This window comes from Camellia sinensis, chromosome 14, assembly GCF_055761805.1.
Source record: "Camellia sinensis isolate YWXY chromosome 14, ASM5576180v1, whole genome shotgun sequence".
Classification (NCBI taxonomy): domain Eukaryota; kingdom Viridiplantae; phylum Streptophyta; class Magnoliopsida; order Ericales; family Theaceae; genus Camellia; species Camellia sinensis.
In genome coordinates, this window is record NC_138974.1 from 133,751,731 (window position 1) to 133,774,237 (window position 22,507).

Consider the following 22,507-nt stretch of genomic DNA (forward strand, 5'->3'; position numbering starts at 1 on the left):
TTCACTACCTAATTTGTTGCCATTTTAGTGGGATCTGGTACTATATATATAATATGAATGTGTGTGTCTGGGAGCTGAGTTCCATTGATTGGTTGGGGCGCTTGATGCCCTCGGTTCTAACCCTAGATAAAAAAAAGCAACTTGACCTGTTTCTGTATGCGTGTCTGTATATATAGATGCAATTTTTTTTTTATTTTATGCAAATTGCAGCCTGGTTGCCTTTTAAGTGATACTCTTTCAATTATCACCAGTAATTACCTCATGTGTGAAAGCAAGCACAAGGTGAGGGAGGTTGATCATGTGAGTTGTAATGCAAGTTAAGGGACATTAATAAATCTAGGCATTTCATGTGGATTAGTTTGTTTTGTGCATACACCATACACACATCTATCATTTTGGTTATAATATAATCAACATATCACTTTCTTTAATTTGATATGGCAGTATCTCCTTCAGTATTTTCTTTATTTTAAATTTACATATCTTAATTTGATTATTGCTTGAAAAGAAAGAATCTATATGGTGTTGGAAAATAGATGAACTTGGAACATAATGGAAAAGGAAACTAAACAATAGCCAACAAAAGCATTTATGCCCCATTCCCTTAATTTGTGCAATTTGTGTTGTGTATGTTTGAGCAATATTGTTGCCTCTGTTTATTTATTCATGTTATTTTTATAAAGGTTAAAAATGTCATATTTTAACTTTCAAGTATCAGTTAACTCTCAAGTACAAATTGAGAGTGAGGCCTCACAACAATCATCGTCAGCTACCAATTCACCTACCAACTCACCATCTTCCCTCTCTAATAAAAATGTTATTGATTTAGAAGAAGTCTAATACTTGTGGAGGAACTAAAAGAAAACCTAGTATTGTGTGGGAACACTTTAAGAAACAACAAGTCAATGGGGTGTGGAAGGCAATATGTAATTGTTGTAATAAGTATCTTGAAAGTGATTCGAAAAATGGAACTAGGCATTTGCATGATCACTATAAGAGTTGTACTAGGAAAAAAGTGATGGACATGAGGCAAAAAGTTTTGACTAACAACTATAATAGAGAGAGTTCAAAAATGAATTCTTATATTTTTGATCAAGATTTTGCTAGGAAAGAGTTGTCACATGCCATAATATTGCATGAATATCCCCTCTCTATCGTAGATCATCTTGGTTTTAAACGATATTCAGCAGCACTCCAACCATTGTTTAAAGTACCTTATTGAAATATGATAAAGAGTGATATTTTAAATATTTATGATGCTGAGAGGATGAAGACATTGAGTTTGGTGGAGAATAATAAAAGTAGGGTGACAATCACTACTGATATATGGACTACTAATACAAAAGAAAGGATTCATGACTGTCATAATACACTTTATTAATGATTCATGAACATTGCAAAGTCACATTTTGAGGTATATATTTGTAAATTTGCAAATCATTTTGAAGTTCTATCTTATTCAGTTCAATTTGCATGTTATTAATAATTGTTCATGAATATTGTATTTTAGGTTTATTTATGTTCCATGTCCACACACAAAAGAAATTCTTTGTGATACTTTGCTTGAGTGTATGATGGACTGGAATATTGACAGACAATTTCTTTTGTTACTGTTGATAATTGCTCCACAAATGATGCCAAGATTACCATATTAATGGATAAGTTGAGTAATACATCGCTTTTGTTGGGTGGTACTTTGTTGTTGTGCGCATATTTTGAATTTGATTGTCAAAGATGGACTAGATGTCATACAACTGGGTATAGAGAAAATTAGGAAGAGTGTCACTTATTGGACAGCAACACCTAAAAGACAAGAAAAATTTGAAAAAACAGTCAATCAATTGTGCAATCCACATACTAAGAAATTAGGATTTGATTGTCCAACTAGATGGAATTCAACATACTTGATGCTTTAAACTACCTCATTATATAAGGATGTCTTTTCTCGGTTGAAAAATAGAGAGCTCCAATATAAGACCGTGCCAAGTGAGAAAGGATGAGAGTTTGCTAGAGAGATCAGTGGGAGATTTAAGATATTTTTTTCTATCACATAGTTATTTTTTGATACTAAGTATCTCATAGCCAATGTTTGTTTACCAACTTTATGTGAGATTAGGATGACACTGTCTCAATGGCTCTCTTGTGAAATTGAAGTGGTTGGAACAATGGCATAAAAAATGGTAGAAAATTTTGATAAATATTGGTTAGTGATACATGGTGTTATTGAAATTACTGTTGTACTTGATCCTAGGTACAAGATGAGTATATTGGAGTTTTATTTTGAAAAACTTTATAGAGACAAAGCTGAAGAGGAAATTGATAGGGTTCGCCAGATTTGTTATGATTTGTTGCAAGAGTATCAGAGCCGAGTTGATATGGAGACCGATGTTGCTAGTGAATTGTCTATCCATCCAGAAATTGTTTCAGAGACTCTTTCAAAGTATGATTTGTTTATTAGTAGAAAGAGAAGTAAAAAAATGAAGAATATAAGATCAGAGTTGGACCATTATCTAGAAGATGATATTTTGCCAAGAACTTCAGATTTTGATGTTTTGAATTGGTGGAAAGATAATGGACCAAAGTATCCGACCTTACAGGCAATCGTTAGGGATATTTTAGTTATTCCTGTATCCACCGTTGTTTCTGACTCAGCATTTAGCACTAGTGGAAGGCTGGTGAGTCCACATCGTAGTAGACTTCATCCAAACACATTACAAGCATTAATGTGTGCTCAAAGTTAGTTGTGGGCTGCAGAGATAAAAGGTATTTACATATTATTATTTCAATTTTATATTATCATGAAATAATTTTAATACTTAATTTATATTCTTTAGCTTTTAAGAAATGCAACATTGGAATCGGTAGGTTATGCGACTATATATGATGTTGATGAGATCGACTTGGATGAGTTGTGTGGCACTTTTGTGTTAGTTGCCATACTTTTTTTTGTTTTAATTGTTAACATTTTTTTTACGTCTTATTATTAGCATTGATTTATTTATTTTTATTTTTTTTTTCCTTTCCTTTTGTTATTTAACAGGAATTCAAGTTGAAGGAAACGATGACAGTTGTGGTTATATCAGATTTTTGGGGAAACAATTGTGTTTGGTTTGAGAGTTTTCTGGATTAAGTTTTTTGAAAACTGAGTTTTTTTGGTTTTCGTATTCTTTTGTTTTTAGTGAATATTTTTTAAATTTTAAACTTTTTTTTTTTACTTTTTTAGATGCACCTTAGCTAGATATATCTAAAAAGTAAAAAAAATTGTGAAAAAATATTTTAAAAAATTAATAAATACATAAAAATACAAAAAATGTACTGAATTCTTGTATTTTTTTTGTATTTTTGGTATTTAGTGAATTTTTAAAAGATTTTTTTTTTATATTTTTTTTTACTTTTTAGGTGTATTTATGTTAGGTGTGTCTAAAAAGTAAAAAAATTGCTTAAAATATTAAAAAAAATTTAGTAAAAACAAAAAAATATGAAAAATAAGAAAGTAGAATTTTCTGAAAAGTGTTTTCTAAAAAAAGAAAACAAGCAAGTTATTGTTGTGATATTGATTTTGTATGTTATATTTGAACAACTATTCTTCTATGTTGTAATAGACTAATGGTACTATTTTTTTTTTTGGTTGGACATTTGATATATTATGTTGCATGGATTATTTTGAGAGGATGGACCCATGAAATACTTTGAGAGATAACTATTGATTTTAGAAGTTAACTTAGCTAATAATGTTAGTTGTGCATGGTACTTTGTAAAATTCACAAGTGACCCTTTTTTTTTTAAAGCAAAAAACAGGTATTGTTTGGATTTTTTTTTTAGTTGTTGTGTGGATGTTGTTTTGTATCTTGTTTGTTATGTTGTTATTTGGATGTTTATATTTGGACATTGCTGCATTATGCTTTTACATATATTATTTTTATTTGCCTCAAAAATAAATAAATAAATAAAATGGGATATACAAAATTCAAAAAAAAAAAAAAGGGTCAGGAATTTTTTGGGGTCAGGGAAACACGATTCCCGTTAGGGGCGGGGGTGGGGGGTGATGGGTTTCTCACCGGGGATCGGAGGCAGGGATGTAGATTTTTTTAGCTTCGAAGATCGGGAATGGAGAGTGTAATCCCCCGCCCTGCCTTACCCTGTTGCCATTCCTATGCTAGGATTGTGCACGCACAAAAAAAAACAAAGAAACAAAAAACAAAACAAACATTCATTAAATAATCAAGTCAAACGTATAATGTTTTAATATAAAATTTTATTAATTATTTAAATTTATTTTACTTTAATTAACTTTTTAAACTTAAAAGCTCTTCTCAATAAACTAGTATGACTTATTAAAAACATAATAATAAATTTAAAAAATAATATGGGGACTAGCAACATTGCTAACACGCAAGCAAACTAAATAACCTCGATCAATTTTGTAATATGCATCTCTGTTTTAATATACATTTTGAAGATTGTGTTTGTTTAATATTTTTAAATGATGACACATAAGTTAAAATGTTACAATTCGTAATATGCATAATATAAAAAAGGATTTTGTTATGGTTAGAAGTTTAAAAAAATTATATATTATGCAAAAAGTACATAGAAACACACACACACACACAAAGGGTGGTTGAATTTTGGAGATGGAGATGAAATTATGGACTTTTTTTTCCAGCATATACGGAGAGGGGCAACCACACTTAGATACTTCCCATCTCTCTGCTTGAGGAAGCCTCAATTCATTCTCCGGGTTTCAATCTCTAGCTATAAGAAGAAAAATTATAGAAAAGAGGACTTATTACAGAAAAAGAAATGTCATTTCAAAATATGAAGAAATATGTCATTGTTAAGATACTAAATGGCTCCTTTGTAGGAATGGCAATGGAGGATGAAATAATAGTTTGAGAAAGTGAGAGAGGATAGAGAGAGAGAGAGAGAGAAAGAGAGAGAGAGACAATGAATTGTTGTTTGTCCATCAAAACTATGTGTGTATTACAAAGAGAAGGCACTCTCTTTATAGAGAGAATTATGGTGCATTGGATGCTCACCGAAAGCATAAAGAATAAAGCATAAAGGCCATGTTTGATTCACAACACTAATAGTGAGGTATTAATAATCCTATTAAATTAGTGTGGTATTAGTTATCCCACCCCTACCCCATTACTAATAATCCTACAAATTTGTTGGATTAATTATCCATTGGATTAATAATCCTAAACTAAAATGTCAAAACAAACATAGGATGATTGGGCCCACGGATTAATAATCCCAATCCTATGCTTTAATCCTTCCAAGCTCTAAATATAGAGCTTTAATTTGAACTCTAATGATGTGTCAAAGTAAAAAAAAAAAACAAAAAACAAAGCATAAACATTACATCAGGGTGGGACCCACCTTCAAATTAGAGCTATTAGAGCTCTTATAATAGAGCTCTAAAGCATTTTTTATACGTGAAATACAAAATTGGGTTCAGTTTTATGAAAGGAAGACCAAAAAAACAAACAAACAAACAAACAAACAGGAAACAAATACAAATGAAAATAAAATCTGATTCAAATTCTTGCCGGAAGGTAGCAGAAGCAGAATAAAACGTTAACCATGTTTGGGTCTAATTTATAATTCATTCAGAATTTATTTATTTTATTTCTTATTTCTACTCATATCAATCATTAGCCTAAATTCTAAGCTTAACAAACCAACAAATTATTTGTTCATATATTTGAAAAAATGACTGAGATCTTTTCTATTACATGATTGTCATAGAAAATCTCTATTACATGAAGAGTTGTGAAATTGTCATGAAAATTTATCATTATTTTAAATTGAGAAACAATTATTACAAATCCTTTTACTTTCAAAGAAAACACTCATAACAATGAGTTGTATTTACAACAATGATTCATCCCACTAAAAATATCACCACTAATAGCATTAATACATTAAAAAAATAAAAAAATAATAAAAAAATACAACTTCAAGACCAAAACATCACATCATTAATGGCGGGACCCACTGCCACCTAATTAGTGGGAGCACTAATTAGTGCTCCCAAGCATTTTTCTTGTATTTATGAGAGCAACTCTTCCACAGTCCATGATCGGATTGAAAAGGTTCATTCCAGCCCATTGTGAGCTAACTTCAGGCCCATTTTAACGACCCAAACTGTTCAACTTATGGAGCCACTCGAGCACATTCTTTATATAAAAAATCAGATTGATTGAATATTAATAATCACTTGATCAGACCACATTTGTCTAAAAGAACAATGAACCAAATATCTTTAAAATCATATAATCCGTCAAATTTTTTTCAGACAAATGTGATTCGATCAAGTATCTATTGAAATTTGATCAACATAATTTTCGTTATAAATAAAATGCTTAAGTCATGCAAAATAAACCATTCGAATTGTTAAGATGGGTCTAAAATGACTGACAATGTTGTAATACATTATTCTAAACAAGTAGTGAAATATATTTTTTGATAAGTGAATATTATTATTACAAGAAAAAAAAAAGAAAAAAAAAAAAAAGAAGGTGGTATAACAACAAGGCTCAAAACACAATCCCAAAGGTCACAAGCCTCCATTGACAAACCACACAAAACCTTGTTTACCACGACGAAAAAAAGGAAAAAAGAAATCTCAGAGGCCAGGAGGGCTATAGGTAGAAGAACATACAATGAGGAAAAGAAGATACACTGAAATCACTCATCAAAAATACAAGGACAAATTATATTAATAGTACCTGCATTTTGCCTTTTGTGTAAATTTAGTCTCTGTAATTTTAATTAGTTTAATTTTAATCATTAATTTTAAATTTTGTATCAATTTAGTCTAATTGATAATGCTGATTAAAGTTTTTGAAAGAAAATGATTACTACGTTGGTTGAGATTAACTTATTGAGTTGAACAAGTTTATAATTTTGTTTAAAAAAATATAATATATACTACTCATGTGCGTATTTTCAATTAAAAAACACTAACAATTATAACAATTGGATCAAATTGAGAAAAAAATCATAAATTTAAGATTAAAATTGAGTAAATTGAAGGGATGCTTTTTCATAAATCATTTTTCACCTACTTATGTTCCATTTAGTTTACATTATTTTTTTATATTCTAATAAGTTCTATGAGTGACATATTTATCAAAATATCTCCAATAATATTCACATTTACCGTGTGAATGTTCCGTGATGTGAATAGTCGCACCGTCAATATGAATGTTCACACTGTCAATGTGAACATTTACACGCCAATGTGAATATTTACATTGTAAAATATGATTGTTCACATCACCAAATTACTGACCGTTCAAAATATTTGTAAGAGTGAAAATATCCATAAAATACTTTAAATATAAGAATTAGGATTTAATAGATCAAATGTTCAAATAATAGAACTTATTGGAATACAAGAATATCTTATGAACTAATTAAAATACAAACCCTTAAAAAAAAATTTCTAATAAATCTCTCTAAATTAAAATCGTTAGAATCAAAATAACACAAAAATCAAAATATAAAAACTACTAACATAATTTATTCAAAATACAAACACAACCAACATTTTGGGTTCTACTCAACCAGTCAAACCGAGATAGTATGAAATATTATTAGAAGGTAACCACTCACCCCCTTGAATAAAATTCCCAACGGTAAACTGAGTCGCTTCGGTGACATTCGTAATGACTCTGTAACCAGGCCAGGTCACTCTGGCACTTGTGTTCGAACCCGGACCCCTGTTCTTATACTCCCCATAATAAAGGGTCGACAACGCAAAAGTACCATTCCATTCCAACCAGCCAGCAGGGTCTACCAAATCGCCGATATTCGAAAGAAGATACACCGTCCTCGAATACTCTTTCCATGGCCTGCCAAGGTAGGTTCGGAAGGAGGACTGGACAGGAATTAAGTCCGATGCAGCGGCAACTTTAGAGTTTAGGATTGAAATGCCGGTGTTTTGGTTCGGGTCCTCTCTTCCCTGAGCGGTGAAGATGTTTCTTTGGTTGTCCATTGGTTTGCGCGCGTATAAGTTGCAGTTTTGGAAAACTACAGCTGCGTTGCCAAATATGAAGTCGATGGTTCCGTAGATGTCGCATTCGCGGTAGAATTGGCGGAGGGAGTGGACGTAGAGGGTGTCTTGGTAGCCGACGAAGCTGCAGAGGTAGAAGGCGGAGAGGTCTGCTCCGCTACGTAGAGCCACTGCTTGGTGTTTGCTTGGGCCGGCGTAGTTTTCGAATGATATGCCTTTGGCTATGAAACCGTCTCCTACTACAGCTGCCATTTTATGGAAGATATCAAAGCAGAATTTAAGCTTACATTGGGCGTTGAAGAACCACATGAAAAGCACAAATGTATGTTATTAACTAGTTCAATATATCACTGACTGATGCTGGAGATTCTAAAAATCATATTAAAATATGAGGGGCTTGTTTGATTTGTTTTTGGCAGAGTTATTTTTGAAAATTTTTTTGGAGAGTGAGTTTAAATTTTTTTTTTTTTTTTTTTGTTTGGTTGTATATTTTGGGAGAGTTATTTTTTTTGAGAGTTTGGGATGATTTGATATTTTGGAAGAATTTGAGTAGATGTGTGTGAGAAAAAGCGATTGATAAGGAGAAAGGAGAAAGAAAAAGTGATTGATTGATGTGTAAGAGAGAGAAAATGATTTTGAAAATTTTTTGAGAAAAACTCCAACCAAACAATTTTTTAGAAATTTTTTTCTAAAACTCATCTCCCAAATGCAAACCAAACACATAATTGGTAAAAGATTTTGTAAAATTTTTAAAATTTTTAAAATATTTAGGCCTTGTTTGGTTTGTATTTGAGAAACATGTTTTGAAATAAAAAATACGAAAATTTGTTTGGTTTGATTTTTTTTCAAAAGATGTTTTGAAAAATTATTTTGAGAGAGAGTTTTAGAAAAAGTGATTGATTTAATGTGTATAAGAGAGAGATTTGTTTGAAAAATTTAAAAACTAAACAAGTTTTGAAAAAATTTGTTTGGTTTGATTACTTTTGAAAATTTATTTGTAGATAATTTTTTTCAAATTTTTTTTCAAAACACAAATCAAACAAGGCCTAAGTATTTTTGTATATCTATTTATATTATATATGTGAACATTGAAGTTGCTGTCCAAATCTTGTGTACATGTCACATGATAAATTTTTATACGCTAAAATAAAAGAAAATATACTGGGGTGTTTGGGAAGAAAAAAAATAGCCTAATTTAGGCTAAAAATTACAAAAAAGATAAAATAGGCTAAAATAGCTAATATGACAAAATATCACATCAAACCCATAATCATTTCACTTTTTCTCTCACAAACATCATATCCAACCACAAAAAAATCCAATCATCTTCCTAAACATAAAAATTTTAGCCTACTAAAATAGTCAAAAACTAAAATAACCTACTAAAATAGCCACTTCCCAAACGAGGCCACTATATCATAGCACAAGATTTGAAGAAGTCATCTTAAATTTTATTAAATAAGTGTACTTTTTAACTTTTTATGAAATATAATAAACTTATCGTTTAAGTTATTTACATATTATAATATTATTTATTTTTATTTATCTAAATTAAACACGTATTGCACACAAATATATATACACAAGTATATAAGATTTGATTAGACCATTTCCAATGGTTCATCAGATGTATCACTAAATTCAAATTTGGTGAAAAATAGAAACTTTTTATGCTCTAATAGTTTCACCAAAACGATATTAAATTGAGAAAATAGCAAATCTTTCACCAAATTGAAGATCTGGATACCTTTCACCAATTTATTGTGTAGGACCGTTGGACATATCGGACGATCGGCCGGATGTCCGACCAATTGTCCCCCCGGTCATCCGATTACTTCAATGATTCTCACATACCAAATCTGAAGGAAGGAGATGAAGATAAGGAAGAACAAAGGAAGACGGCTATGGGGAAAGAGGAGGAGACTAGTTTTCCAAGCTTTTCTTGGAGGCAAAAAGCACTGATCCATGATCCATGTCTTCTTGGAGACCTTCCATCACCATTGCTACACCCCTCAAAAGCTCTCTACAATCAATCACCAAAGTGGCTTTCTTGTGATTCTTCTTCCAAGTGTTGATGTTTATAACTTGCTCAACCAAGACCCATTTTACCCATTAATACAAATATTACAAAGCAAATCCAGAACCTAATCTCCCTGCCACTCAAGAAAAGAATATGGAGAGAGAGAGAGAGAGAGAGAGAGAGAGAGAGAGAGAGAGAGAGAGAGAGAGAGAGAGAGAGAGAGAGAGAGAGAGAGAGAGAGAGAGAAAGAGTTGGGGGTAGGGGTTTGTTTAGGTTCAATCACAATTTCAAAAAACAGCATTTTTTTTTTAGATTGTCTTGTCGGTCGATCGGCTAGACGTTCGGAAGGTCGTCCTCCGGTAGACCGGCATTTTGTTGAAATACCGTTGGAATGTTGGATATCAAATAAAGAAATTTTTTAAATTTTTAATCAAATTTAATGAAATATTTAATTCACCGTTGGAGATGCTTTTAGGGTGGTATTAATTTTAAAACCAAAATTAAAGAAATAATTTAAAATAAGAGAAGACACTAACTAACTACCTACCTACCTATAAAAATAATTTAACATATGACACTACTGACTTACAAAAATAATTTTAGTTAATTAATACATTTTAGGTTTTGGATTTTAGAAAATACTTTTTTAGAAAATTTTATTTTTTATATTTTTTTGTATTTTTTTTAATTTTCAATGAATTTTTTTAGGATAAATAACAAACATATTCCATGAGATTTACTTAAATTATAAATTACCTCTTATGATTCTAGAAATTATATTATACCTCCTAAGGTTTCTAATTTTATAATAAATAGATCATTTTATTAATAAATCATCAAGTTAATTAATAATTTTTAATAATGTTAAAATTTTATTTCAATTAATAATTCAAATAATTTTATTATTGTATAGGTGAACAGTTAGAAATTTCATTTTTTCAATTAATTCTATTAAATAAAAAAATTCTGACAGGGATGTATTTGTAATTTTCCAAACCACAGGGGCAATTCATATTTTAAGCAAACTTCATGAGGTGTATTTGTAATTTACCCATTTTTTTAATATTTTAAGTAATTTTTTTTAAATCTTTAGACAAATTTAACATAAATACACTTAAAAAGTATAATATTTGTGAAAAAATCTTTAAAAAATTTACTAAATACCAAAAATATAAGAAAAATATGAAAATTCAGTATATTTTTCATATTTTGTATATTTATTAATTTTTAAAAATATTTTTTCACAAAAAGTGCATCTAAAAAAATTAAAAAAAATTAAAATTTTAAAAATATTCACTAAAAACAAAAAAAAATAAGAAAAATAAAAATTTCAATTTTCAAAAAACTAAAACCAAACACAATAGTTTTATAAAAATTTTATGTAATTTTTTTTATCAAAATGTTGTGGTATTGGCATTTTTATAATTATTCTATTTTAATAAAAATATATATTTTTTAAAAATATATCCAAATAATTTAAAAAGTCATTTTATTTTTTAGCTTTTTTATGGGATTTTTTTTTAGCTTAATAAATGATTTTAAAAGTGGTGTTAATCAGATCCAAATAAAAGTAATTGTGAGGCACTCAAGTTGTCTCATTGCATTTGATTTTGTCGAAAATATCATAATTAATTGTTGGGTATACCTCCTTATTGGAGTGTGGGACCCAATTGGTTTGTTAAAGAGTTTCAATTTAACTTGGTTTAGTATAATATATTTTTATATATTATATTTGAGGAGACCCAATTCAATTTGAATTTAATTAGGGTTTGATTACAAAAATCCTAGATTCACAATATATTATTTTATATTGTTTTTCCCAAAGACAAAAAAAGGACGGCTGTTTTTTTTGGGTGAAAGCACTCTTGCAAAGTGCTGCGGCTAATACAGTTCATGTGAATTCAATCAATTCGGTGGAAGTGCTTTGGTGCATCTTCGGCTTTCAGTTCTGATTTGGGTTCGTTATTTTGGGTCTTCTTCAACTTTGGTTCAGAAGATTTTGGTTCTTCTATTTGGTGAGGTCTTTCCTCTTTGTTTATTTGTGATTATTTGGAATTCACCTAAGGGTGTTTTGTGAGACCATTAGTGTCTCGTTTGTAATCGTTTGGAATTATTTGGTTGATAGTGGAATCGGATTTCGATCCCGTGGACGTACCTCACATTGAGGGAACCACGTAAAAATTCTTGTGTTGCCTTTGATTTAATTTTTCCGCATTAGTGTTTATTCCCATTGATTGATTTACTTGTGGGGAATCACATCGATTTTCCCTAACAACTGGTATCAGAGCTTACGATTTATTTGGATTTATTTATTTGTGTAAATCAATGGAGGGGAATGTGGGTCGCATGTCTAGCTTCAATGGAAGTAATTGGGTAACTTGGAAAACTAAAATGGAGGACCTATTATTTTGTAAAGATTTATATGGACCCATTGAGGGTGATTCTGGCAAACCCGAGGGTATGAAAGATGATGAATGGAATAGGCTTAATCGAAAAGCCGTTGGTGTTATCCGTCAATGGATTGATGACAGTGTGTTTCATCATGTTGCTACTGAAACTTCAGCACATGATTTATGGAAAAAATTAGAGGGCCTTTATGATAGGAAATCAGCCACAAATAAAGCTTTTTTGTTTCGTAAGTTGGTTAATTTAAAATATAAAGAGGGCAGCCCTATTCCGGAACATCTGAATGAAATAAAGAGTATTGTTAACCAACTTGCTTCTATGAAAATTGTTTTTGATGATGAGTTGCAGGCTTTGATGCTACTTAGTTCTTTGCCCGAAAGTTGGGAGACTTTGGTTGTGACCGTCAGTAATTCAGCGCCCGATGGAGTTGTCACAATGGGCCAAGTCACTAGTAGCCTGTTGAATGAAGAAACTAGAAGAAAATCAGCGGGTTCCTCTCATTCGGAAGCATTCGTTGTGAGAGGCCGAAGCAAAACAAGAGGGAGGAGTAAGACTCCTCATGGTCGTGATCAAAGCCGTGACAAATCAAAAGATGGTTCTTTTTCAAAGAAAGACGTTGAGTGTTATTATTGCCATGAGAAAGGGCACATGAAGCGAGAATGCCGAAAGCTCAAGAATAAGGAGAAAAGGCGTGACAAAAGTGTGGACAAGAAGCAAGAAGACACAACGGCAGTTACTACCAATGCTGATCTCATGGTCGTTTGTGAAGATGATTGTATCAATTTTGTGGGCCAAGAGAGCAATTGGGTGATTGATTCCGGTGCTTCTTTTCATGTGACTTCTCGAGTTGATTTCTTCACTACCTATACCGAAGGAGATTATGGTTCTGTTCGAATGGGTAATGAAGGTTTGTCCAATATTATCGGCATGGGTGATGTTTGCTTGGAAACAAATCTGGGCTGCAAGTTGTTGCTTAAAGATGTGAGGCATGTTCCCGACATTCGCCTCAATTTGATCTCTACCGGGAAGCTAGATGATGAAGGCTACAACAACAAATTTGGTGATGGAATATGGAAGCTCACAAAAGGTTCCTTGGTGGTGGCTAAGTGTAAGAAGACTCATACACTTTATTCGATGCAAGGAAAATTTGTAAAGGTGTTGTCAATGCACTTGAAGAAGATACTTCTACTGAATTATGGCACAAGCGGCTTGGCCATATGAGTGAAAAGGGGCTGCAAGTATTGTTCAAGAAAGAGCTTCTACCCGGTTTGAAAGGTACACATCTTAAAACTTGTGTTCATTGTTTGGCGGGTAAACAACATAGAGTTTCTTTTCATAAAAATGTTGCTTCTAGAAAAGAAAATGTTTTGGAGTTGATTCACTCAGATGTTTGTGGTCCTTTAAAAGTTAGAACACACAGTGGTGCACTTTATTTTGTTACTTTCATTGATAATTATTCAAGGAAAGTTTGGGCTTTTCTACTAAAAACTAAAGATCAAGTTTTAGAAGTATTTAAGCATTTTCAGGCCATGGTTGAAAGAGAAACAGGGCAAAAATTGAAGTGCATCCGATCAGACAATGGTGGTGAATACATTGGGCCATTTGATGAGTATTGTCGCAGCCAAGGTATTCGGCACCAAAAGACAGTTAAGAAGACTCCTCAACAAAATGGAGTTGCTGAGAGGATGAACCGCACCATTGTGGAAAGAACAAGGTGTTTGCTTTCACAAGCTAAATTGCCAAGATCCTTTTGGGGTGAGGCATTGAAGACAGCGGTTGACGTGATCAATTTGTCTCCTTCCTATCCTTTGAATGGTGATGTTCCAGAAAGAGTTTGGACTGGTAAAGATGTATCTTATGCGCACTTGAGAGTGTTTGGTTGCCGAGCTTTTGTTCACATTCCAAAAGATGAGAGGTCCAAGCTTGATAGCAAGTCAAGACAATGTATTTTTCTTGGCTATGGGCGTGATGAATTCGGGTATAGATTGTGGGATCCGGTCGATAAGAAAGTTATTCGAAGCCGTGATGTTGTGTTTCTTGAAGACCAAACAATTGAAGACTTTGGCAAAGGTGATCAACCGGAGCCAAAAGCTAGTGATCTCATTGACATGGATTTATCTCCTTCATCTTCAGTTGATGATGAAAACGGGGGAGATGTGCAGCCACCTATTGAAGAGTTAGAGGATGATGCTAATCCTAATGAACTTGAGCCAGAAATTGAGGAAGAACATCCAACTCAAGTACCGTCACCACAACTTGAGTTGAGGAAATCTACAAGGGACCGACAACCTTCAAGAAAGTATCCTCCCAATGAATTTGTGTTGATTTCTGATCAAGGGGAGCCTGAGAGCTACCAAGAAGCAATTGAGCATGCAAAGAAAGGTGATTGGAAAAAGGCCATGGAAGAGGAGATGAATTCCTTAGTTGAAAATCACACTTATGATTTAGTGAAGTTGCCTAAGGGGAGGAAAATTCTGAAAAATAAGTGGGTTTTCAAATTGAAGAATGATGGCAAGAATCTGAGGTACAAGGCACGTCTTGTTGTGAAAGGCTTTGGGCAAAAGAAAGGTATTGATTTTGATAAAATTTTCTCACCGGTTGTGAAGATGTCTTCTATTCGGGTTGTACTTGGCATGGCTGCAAGTATGAACCTTGAAGTTGAGCAACTTGATGTGAAGACCGCATTTCTGCATGGTGATCTTGAAGAAGAAATTTACATGGAGCAACCGGAAGGCTTTGTGGAAAAAGGGAAAGAGAAATTTGTTTGCAAATTGAAGAAAAGTTTGTATGGTCTCAAGCAAGCCCCGCGGCAATGGTACAAAAAATTTGACTCTTTCATGATGAATAATGGTTTTACTAAAACCACTTCGGACCATTGTGTGTTTGTGAAAAATTTTCCAGATGGTAAATTTATTATTCTTTTGCTTTATGTTGATGACATGTTAATTGTGGGTCAAGATTCTACCATGATAAACAGGTTGAAATTGGAGTTGAGCAAGTCTTTTGCTATGAAAGATTTGGGACCGGCAAAGCAAATTCTTGGTATGAAAATTGTTCGTGATCGCAAAGAGGGGCTGATTTGGTTATCTCAAGAAAGCTACATTGAGAAAATTCTTGAGAGGTTCAACATGGATAAAGCAAAGCCGGTTGGTTGTCCACTTGCGGGTCACTTCAAACTTAGTTCGAATCAATGTCCTACAAGTGAGAAAGACAAAGAAGAGATGTTGAAAGTTCCTTATGCTTCAGCAGTTGGTTCTTTGATGTATGCCATGGTTTGTACAAGGCCGGATATTGCTCACGCCGTTGGTGTGGTGAGTCGTTTTCTCTCTAATCCGGGTAAAGAACATTGGGCAGCGGTAAAATGGATTCTAAGGTATCTTCGAGGGACTTCGAAGGTGTGTTTGTGTTTTGGGGATGGTAAGCCGATGCTTGATGGGTTCACAGATTCTGACATGGCCGGTGATGTTGATTCTCGGAAATCTACTTCGGGGTATTTGATGACTTTTGCAGGGGGAGCTGTGGCATGGCAGTCTAAATTACAAAAATGTGTTGCTCTCTCAACTACCGAAGCTGAATTTATTGCTATTACAGAAGCTTGCAAAGAAGAGTTATGGTTGAAGAAATTTTTGCAAGAGTTGGGTTTAAAGCAAGAAAAGTATGTGCTTTATTGTGATAGTCAAAGTGCTATTCACTTGAGTAAAAATTCTACTTTTCATTCGAGATCGAAACACATTGATGTTAGATACCATTGGATTCGTGATGTGTTAGATTCGAAATTGTTACAACTCGAAAAGGTTCACACAGATGATAATATTTCGGATATGTTGACTAAGACTTTGTCGAGGGACAAACATTTGAAGTGTCGAACTTTGGCGGGTATGGTTGATATCTCCACCTAAGTCGGTAGGGGGAGAATTGTTGGGTATACCTCCTTATTGGAGTGTGGGACCCAATTGGTTTGTTAAAGAGTTTCAATTTAACTTGGTTTAGTATAATATATTTTTATATATTATATTTGAGGAGACCCAATTCAATTTGAATTTAATTAGGGTTTGATTACAAAAATCCTAGATTCACAATATATTATTTTATATTGTTTTTCCCAAAGACAAAAAAAGGACGGCTGTTTTTTTTGGGTGAAAGCACTCTTGCAAAGTGCTGCGGCTAATACAGTTCATGTGAATTCAATCAATTCGGTGGAAGTGCTTTGGTGCATCTTCGGCTTTCAGTTCTGATTTGGGTTCGTTATTTTGGGTCTTCTTCAACTTTGGTTCAGAAGATTTTGGTTCTTCTATTTGGTGAGGTCTTTCCTCTTTGTTTATTTGTGATTATTTGGAATTCACCTAAGGGTGTTTTGTGAGACCATTAGTGTCTCGTTTGTAATCGTTTGGAATTATTTGGTTGATAGTGGAATCGGATTTCGATCCCGTGGACGTACCTCACATTGAGGGAACCACGTAAAAATTCTTGTGTTGCCTTTGATTTAATTTTTCCGCATTAGTGTTTATTCCCATTGATTGATTTACTTGTGGGGAATCACATCGATTTTCCCTAACATTAATTAGGTCCTATCAGACTCGTATAGAATATATTTTCACAAGCAGCTTAGATTGTACAAAAGTAAAACCGACCTATCTACCAATTGAAATTGGATTCTAAATTATTTGTATATTTTATATGGGCATTTGAATGAAAACATAGAAGAAGTAAAATAGGTGTCAAAAACAAAACATGATCCAAGTGAAATACACAAATTAAAATTTGAAAATAGGGAAAAATAGTGTGTGCATTTAGTTTTAGTTTTCTAAGTTCAATTTTCTTAAAATTGGACATTTTTATTATTCGTGTTTTTTTTTTAAATTTTTAGTGAATATTTTTAAAATTTTAAGTAATTTTTTAAATTTTTTAAATGCACTGTACTTAGATGCATTTAAATAGTAAAATATTTGTAAAAAAATTAAAAAAATTAATAAATGCACAAAAATATATTGAATTTTATATTTTTTATTTATATTTTTGGTATTTAATGAATTTTTTTTAATTTTTTTTTACAAATATTATATTTTTTAAGTATATTTATGTTAAATTTGTTTAAAAATTAAAAAAAATTAGTGAAAATAAAAAATACAGAAAATGAAAAATAAGAATTTAAAAAAATGAAACCAAATTTGACAAAATCATCCTTATTCAATGGCACTTATCAAGCTTTATTAAAACGTGGCATTGTGTCCTGACTCATTAAGATGGTGGGTCCACAGGGGGTCAGAACTGAAAAAAAGACAAATTTATTTTCGACAAAATCATCTTTATCAGACATAACATGGTGATGACTCATGATTCAGTAAGAAGCCGGGTCCAATAACCTCACCACCACTAGGTGTTTTTTAATCTAAAAAATAAGCATCGTAATCAATTATTTCAAATAAAGTGGAATTTCAAATCACAACTTTTTAGCTCCAATAATTAACTTTAGGTGTCAAACAAATATGATTACAATTGTGAGTCACCTAATTTGACTTGTGTTTGATTTTGGACCCGTTTGGTGTAGCTGTTAAAACAGTTTATAAATTATAACTTAACATATTATAAATTATGACTTTAATCAGAAGTTGTTAATCTGTTTGGTATAGTTGTTAGATTATAGATTTAAGTTGTTGTGTAGTGTTTGTTTAAATAAGCTGTGAAATAACTTTTTCAATTAATTTTTATTTTTTGTTTGTTTATATTTTTCATAAAAAATAATAATAATAATTTATAATCCATTTGAGTCTTTTTTGTTATTTTTAAAAAAATAAAAAATAAAAAAATTTACGAATATAACCATAAATTAACATGTTCACAGCAGAAGCTGATAATCAGAAGTAAGGGGTGAGCAGCTCCTCAGAATCAGCTTTTTTGAGTTAAAATAAGTTGTTAGAATCAGAAGCTGTTTGAAATAAGTTTAACCAAACAGTCTAAAATAACTTTTTCAAAGCTAAAAGCCATAAATTGGCTCTGAAAAACTGAAACAAACACCCCATTTGTCTAAAAAATCATAACTAATTAAGTTCAATCCGATTGATTTAGAATCTATTCATGCAAAGTAACCTAAATTATAGAGAAAATAAAATTAATTGATGAGTGTGGACCTATTTGTCATTTGAACTTAGGTTGAGTTTGTTTTGAAAGTGTGTTAGTTTTTTAATTTTTTTTTGACTATTTTAACGTGGAGTTAAAAAGTTTTGTTTGAGAAGGACTTTTAATTTTTTTGATTTTTTTGTGAGAGAAAAAATGTAATGATTAATTATGGGTTGAATGTGATATTTTGTCTTATTCGATTAAAAAATCTATTTTATTTTTTGAGACTAAAATAACCAAAAAAACCTGGCATTTAGCTTCCCAAACGGAGCCGCTTTGAATTATTTGTATCTTTTATATAGTTATTCAAATTAAAATCTAAATAAATAAGTAGGTAAGGGTGAAGAACAAAATAATATCTAAATGAAAATACATGCTGCAATAATATTGCCAAAATTGGGGGGGTTTACCAAATTTGTTTGGACGTGGAGTTGGGTCCACTAATCTCATCACTAATGGAAGAAATTTTTTATAATTATATAATATAATTTTAGACCTTTTATTTTTTAATAAATATTAAATAATTTATGTCATTAATTCATTTAATTCACATAAATTTATTTTTACATTACGATTTATTTTCTCATACTAACCAATAAGAAGAGGAGAGAGATCGCAATAAGACAAAATTATAATTTAAATTATTATCACTTGAGCATGAAAGGTAAAAAGTGAGTGAGATAGGGTGTTGAATAGAATTTGAAAGAGATATTATAATGATTATTAAGACCTTTTCCTAATTCTTTATTTTTTTTATTTAAACAAAGATTCGGAATTTTGACTGGAGTTGCGATTTGGGAGACAAAAGGGGGCGTCTATTCTTTTCTTAAGCATAATTTAAGCTGGCGTAGGTTAGTGCTTGGTCCATTGGTCCCCAACCCCTTCAAGATAGAGACAAATTATATCAAAATATACCACTACAGTTCTGTACTTTTTTTCAATAATTTTGTGAGTGACATTTGCCAATATTTTTAATTTTTTTAAAAAAAATTTGTAAAAAATTAAACAGATAATATGACTTTAAAAAGTTAAAAAATAAAAAAAGTAACTTTTAACCGTGTTATCATCTTGATTGATTTTCTTTATTTTTTTATTTATTTTTATAGATAGGAAAATTCTTGAAAGCAATACTAAAAATTGAAGAAAAATTAGAGTAAGGTTATTATTTGATGTTGTGTTTTCATAATACTACATTATATAGGATGAAGGAACTTTATTATTTAATTATTACTATTATTATTAATTATCAAATCTATATATATGGATAATTTCTTAATTTTTTTTTCTGAATGTCTGAATTTTTTTTAAAATAAAATATTCCATGCAATCACATTTTTTATATTTTTTTACCCGTAAATACTTGTATTTATTAATGAACATTTTATTACTTTGTGAATAAAAAAATGAAGTAAGAAATTTAATTAGTGTAGGATTAGTTTTCTATCGATTCACAAATTGTTCATTTTACCCAAAAAAAAAAAAAAAATTGATTCAAAAATTGTAACTATTTTATTTTATTGTGTTTGTCTTTAAAAAAATAAATGATAAATATATATATTTTTTAAGATACATATTATAAAATACAAAAAAAAAAAAGTTAAGATTATCATATCCATCTAATTTGTTTTTATAAAATATATATAGAATAATGCTTGGGACCCCCCTTTTGAGAGTCACCCCTCACCCCTTTGCCACGTGGCGGGTGGTGATTGGAGGAGCAGAAAAAAAAAGAAAAAGAAAAACAAAATGTAACCAATGAGAGAGAGAGGGGTCAAAGGGGTGGGAGGAAAAGGGGATGAATCATTGTTGATATATATATATATATATATATGAATAATGCTTGGGACCCCCTTTTGGGGGTCACCCCTCACCCCTTTGCCACGTGGCAGGGGTGATTGGAGGAGTAGGAAAAAAAAGAAAAAGAAAAAGAAAAGATAACCAATGAGAGAGAGAGGGGGTCAAAGGGGGTGGGGAAAAAGGGATGAATCATTACTCTACTTCAGGCTCTCGAAATTGTCAAGGGATACACGAAGTGGGTTTTATTTTTGATTTTTTAACTTTTTATTTTTTTTAGTTTGGGGTTAAAAAATTTAATTTGGAAACAATTTTTGATTTTTTTGTCTCTTTGACTTTTTATAAAAAAAAAATGATGATTATGAATTAGATGTGATATTTTATCTTATTGAATCAAAAAAATTATTTTATTTTTTATAATTAAAATAAAAAAAAAATAAAACCTAACTTTTGACTTTCTAAACGAAGCCATAAGTTAGTCTAACATTCTAACATTTGATTATTAAAATATATATATATATATATATATAAAAGACTTATATAAAACAAGTGATTCTGATTATCGGAACAGGACTGATGGCTCTCCAATTTTCTAAATTTGATATGGGAATTTGAGAAAAACTGAACGGATATACTTACCGACGGTGGAAGAGCGGAAAGTGGTCCAGCCATCACCGACACTCCGATTGCCCTTCACCCATGTCTTCCCAATCCCATCTCCTAAAAACATGAGCATCGTCGTCTTCTTCGGCACCTCCACATACTCAAAATACGCTCCAGCCTTTATGTATATCACAAACCTCGTCGCACTCGAGTTCGGCGCCACCGCCACCGCCTCTCCAATCGTCGTAAAATTCCCACTCCCATCCTTCGCCACCACCACATCGTACTTTGTCTCATTCACCGCCGTCTGCAACAACCTCCTATCTTTCTTCGACAACCACGTCGGAAACCCACCCTTCACGGTCCCATACTCCGGGAATACCTCCGCTCTCGACGACGCCGTTTTAATCTTCCCGACCATCGCGAGAGCGTTACTAACGTGATGAGAGATGTTCTCCAATCGGGCCTCGATGAATGGACGAGTGTTTGATTTACTGTACGCGAACCCGTCTAGACAAGTGAATTGATTCGTCATTGCACCGCTCAGCAAGGTTTGTAAATCGTGGAAGTGTTTTACTGATTTATTGGATGAGGAGAGATCGGAGATTGTGGATTTGAGTTCTGAAATTGAATCGTCTAAGAGCTCGAGACAATCATCGAGGGCTCGTTTGTCGAGTTGGGTTAGCTTCGGGAGCTTATAGCGGAGACGAGTGCAGTTGGATTCGGAAACTCGGACCTCCGACATTGTGTGATTCACTGCCGCGGCGATGATTTGAGGGAGTGATTTTGAGGCGAGATCTGGGAATGTGGAGAGGGTGGAGACGCAGAGGTCTCGGTAGAGTGTTCCATCGCATGCTGAGTGAGCGATTTGAATGTTTTTGTGGATGTGAATGTGATGGGATTCTTCTCTGTTTTTTGGGTTTTTTGTGACAGTAATCAGTGTGGTGAGTGTGAGTAAGGCTAGTGCAGAAATGGGTAATAAAGCAAGAAAGATTTTAGTTCTTTTTTTGAGATGATGATGATACATGGTTGAAAGGGGTTGAGACAGATATAGATAGAGAGAGAGAGAGAGAGAGAGAGGAAGAAGAGAGTCTGTGTTTAAATTTGACGAGTTAGAGCGAGTGGATAGGGAATATATATAGATAGATTAGGCTGGAACTTGGGCGAGTTCGGGTGGAGGCTGTCCAAGCTCAATTTAAGTTGTGTTGAGATTCAAGTTCGAATTATAATTTGATATTGTTTGTTTAAGTTCGACCTGAGTTAAATTTAAATTGTCCGACTTGCTCAAATTGTATTTATATATATATTTTTGCAGTCACATTATTCAATTATTAAAATTTGACTATATTTATATTTTTTTTATATGTAGAAAATTATTAATACCATCAAAACAAATAATTTATATAATGTAAGAGAGATGGCGTTATAGTAGTCTTCACAATTTATGAGTGAAAATAAAATAAAAAAATAAGATTTTATATTATTTGTATATATAATATATATTTAATTGGATTTAATAATCTAAATTACTTTAATATGAT

The 22,507-nt window shown here is 31.9% G+C and overlaps 2 protein-coding genes across 2 annotated transcripts; one reads left to right on the forward strand and one right to left on the reverse strand.

Annotated features, from left to right (window-relative positions):
• The first annotated feature begins 2,177 nt into the window (after positions 1-2,177).
• LOC145807312 (zinc finger BED domain-containing protein DAYSLEEPER-like) lies at positions 2,178-3,053 on the forward strand. The gene is made up of 3 exons (XM_082905287.1): positions 2,178-2,675; positions 2,835-2,926; positions 3,041-3,053. Exons 1-3 carry the CDS (start codon positions 2,178-2,180, stop codon positions 3,051-3,053), a joined length of 603 nt encoding a protein of 200 aa, XP_082761413.1.
• A 4,316-nt stretch (positions 3,054-7,369) lies between these two features.
• On the reverse strand, positions 7,370-22,306 carry LOC114271892 (pectinesterase). Its single transcript, XM_082906160.1, has 2 exons — positions 21,003-22,306; positions 7,370-8,271 (listed from the first exon to the last, which is right to left on the reverse strand). The coding sequence occupies exons 1-2, from the start codon at positions 21,991-21,993 to the stop codon at positions 7,574-7,576; spliced, it is 1,689 nt and encodes a 562-aa protein (XP_082762286.1). The 5' UTR covers positions 21,994-22,306; the 3' UTR covers positions 7,370-7,573.
• Positions 22,307-22,507: the final 201 nt, after the last annotated feature.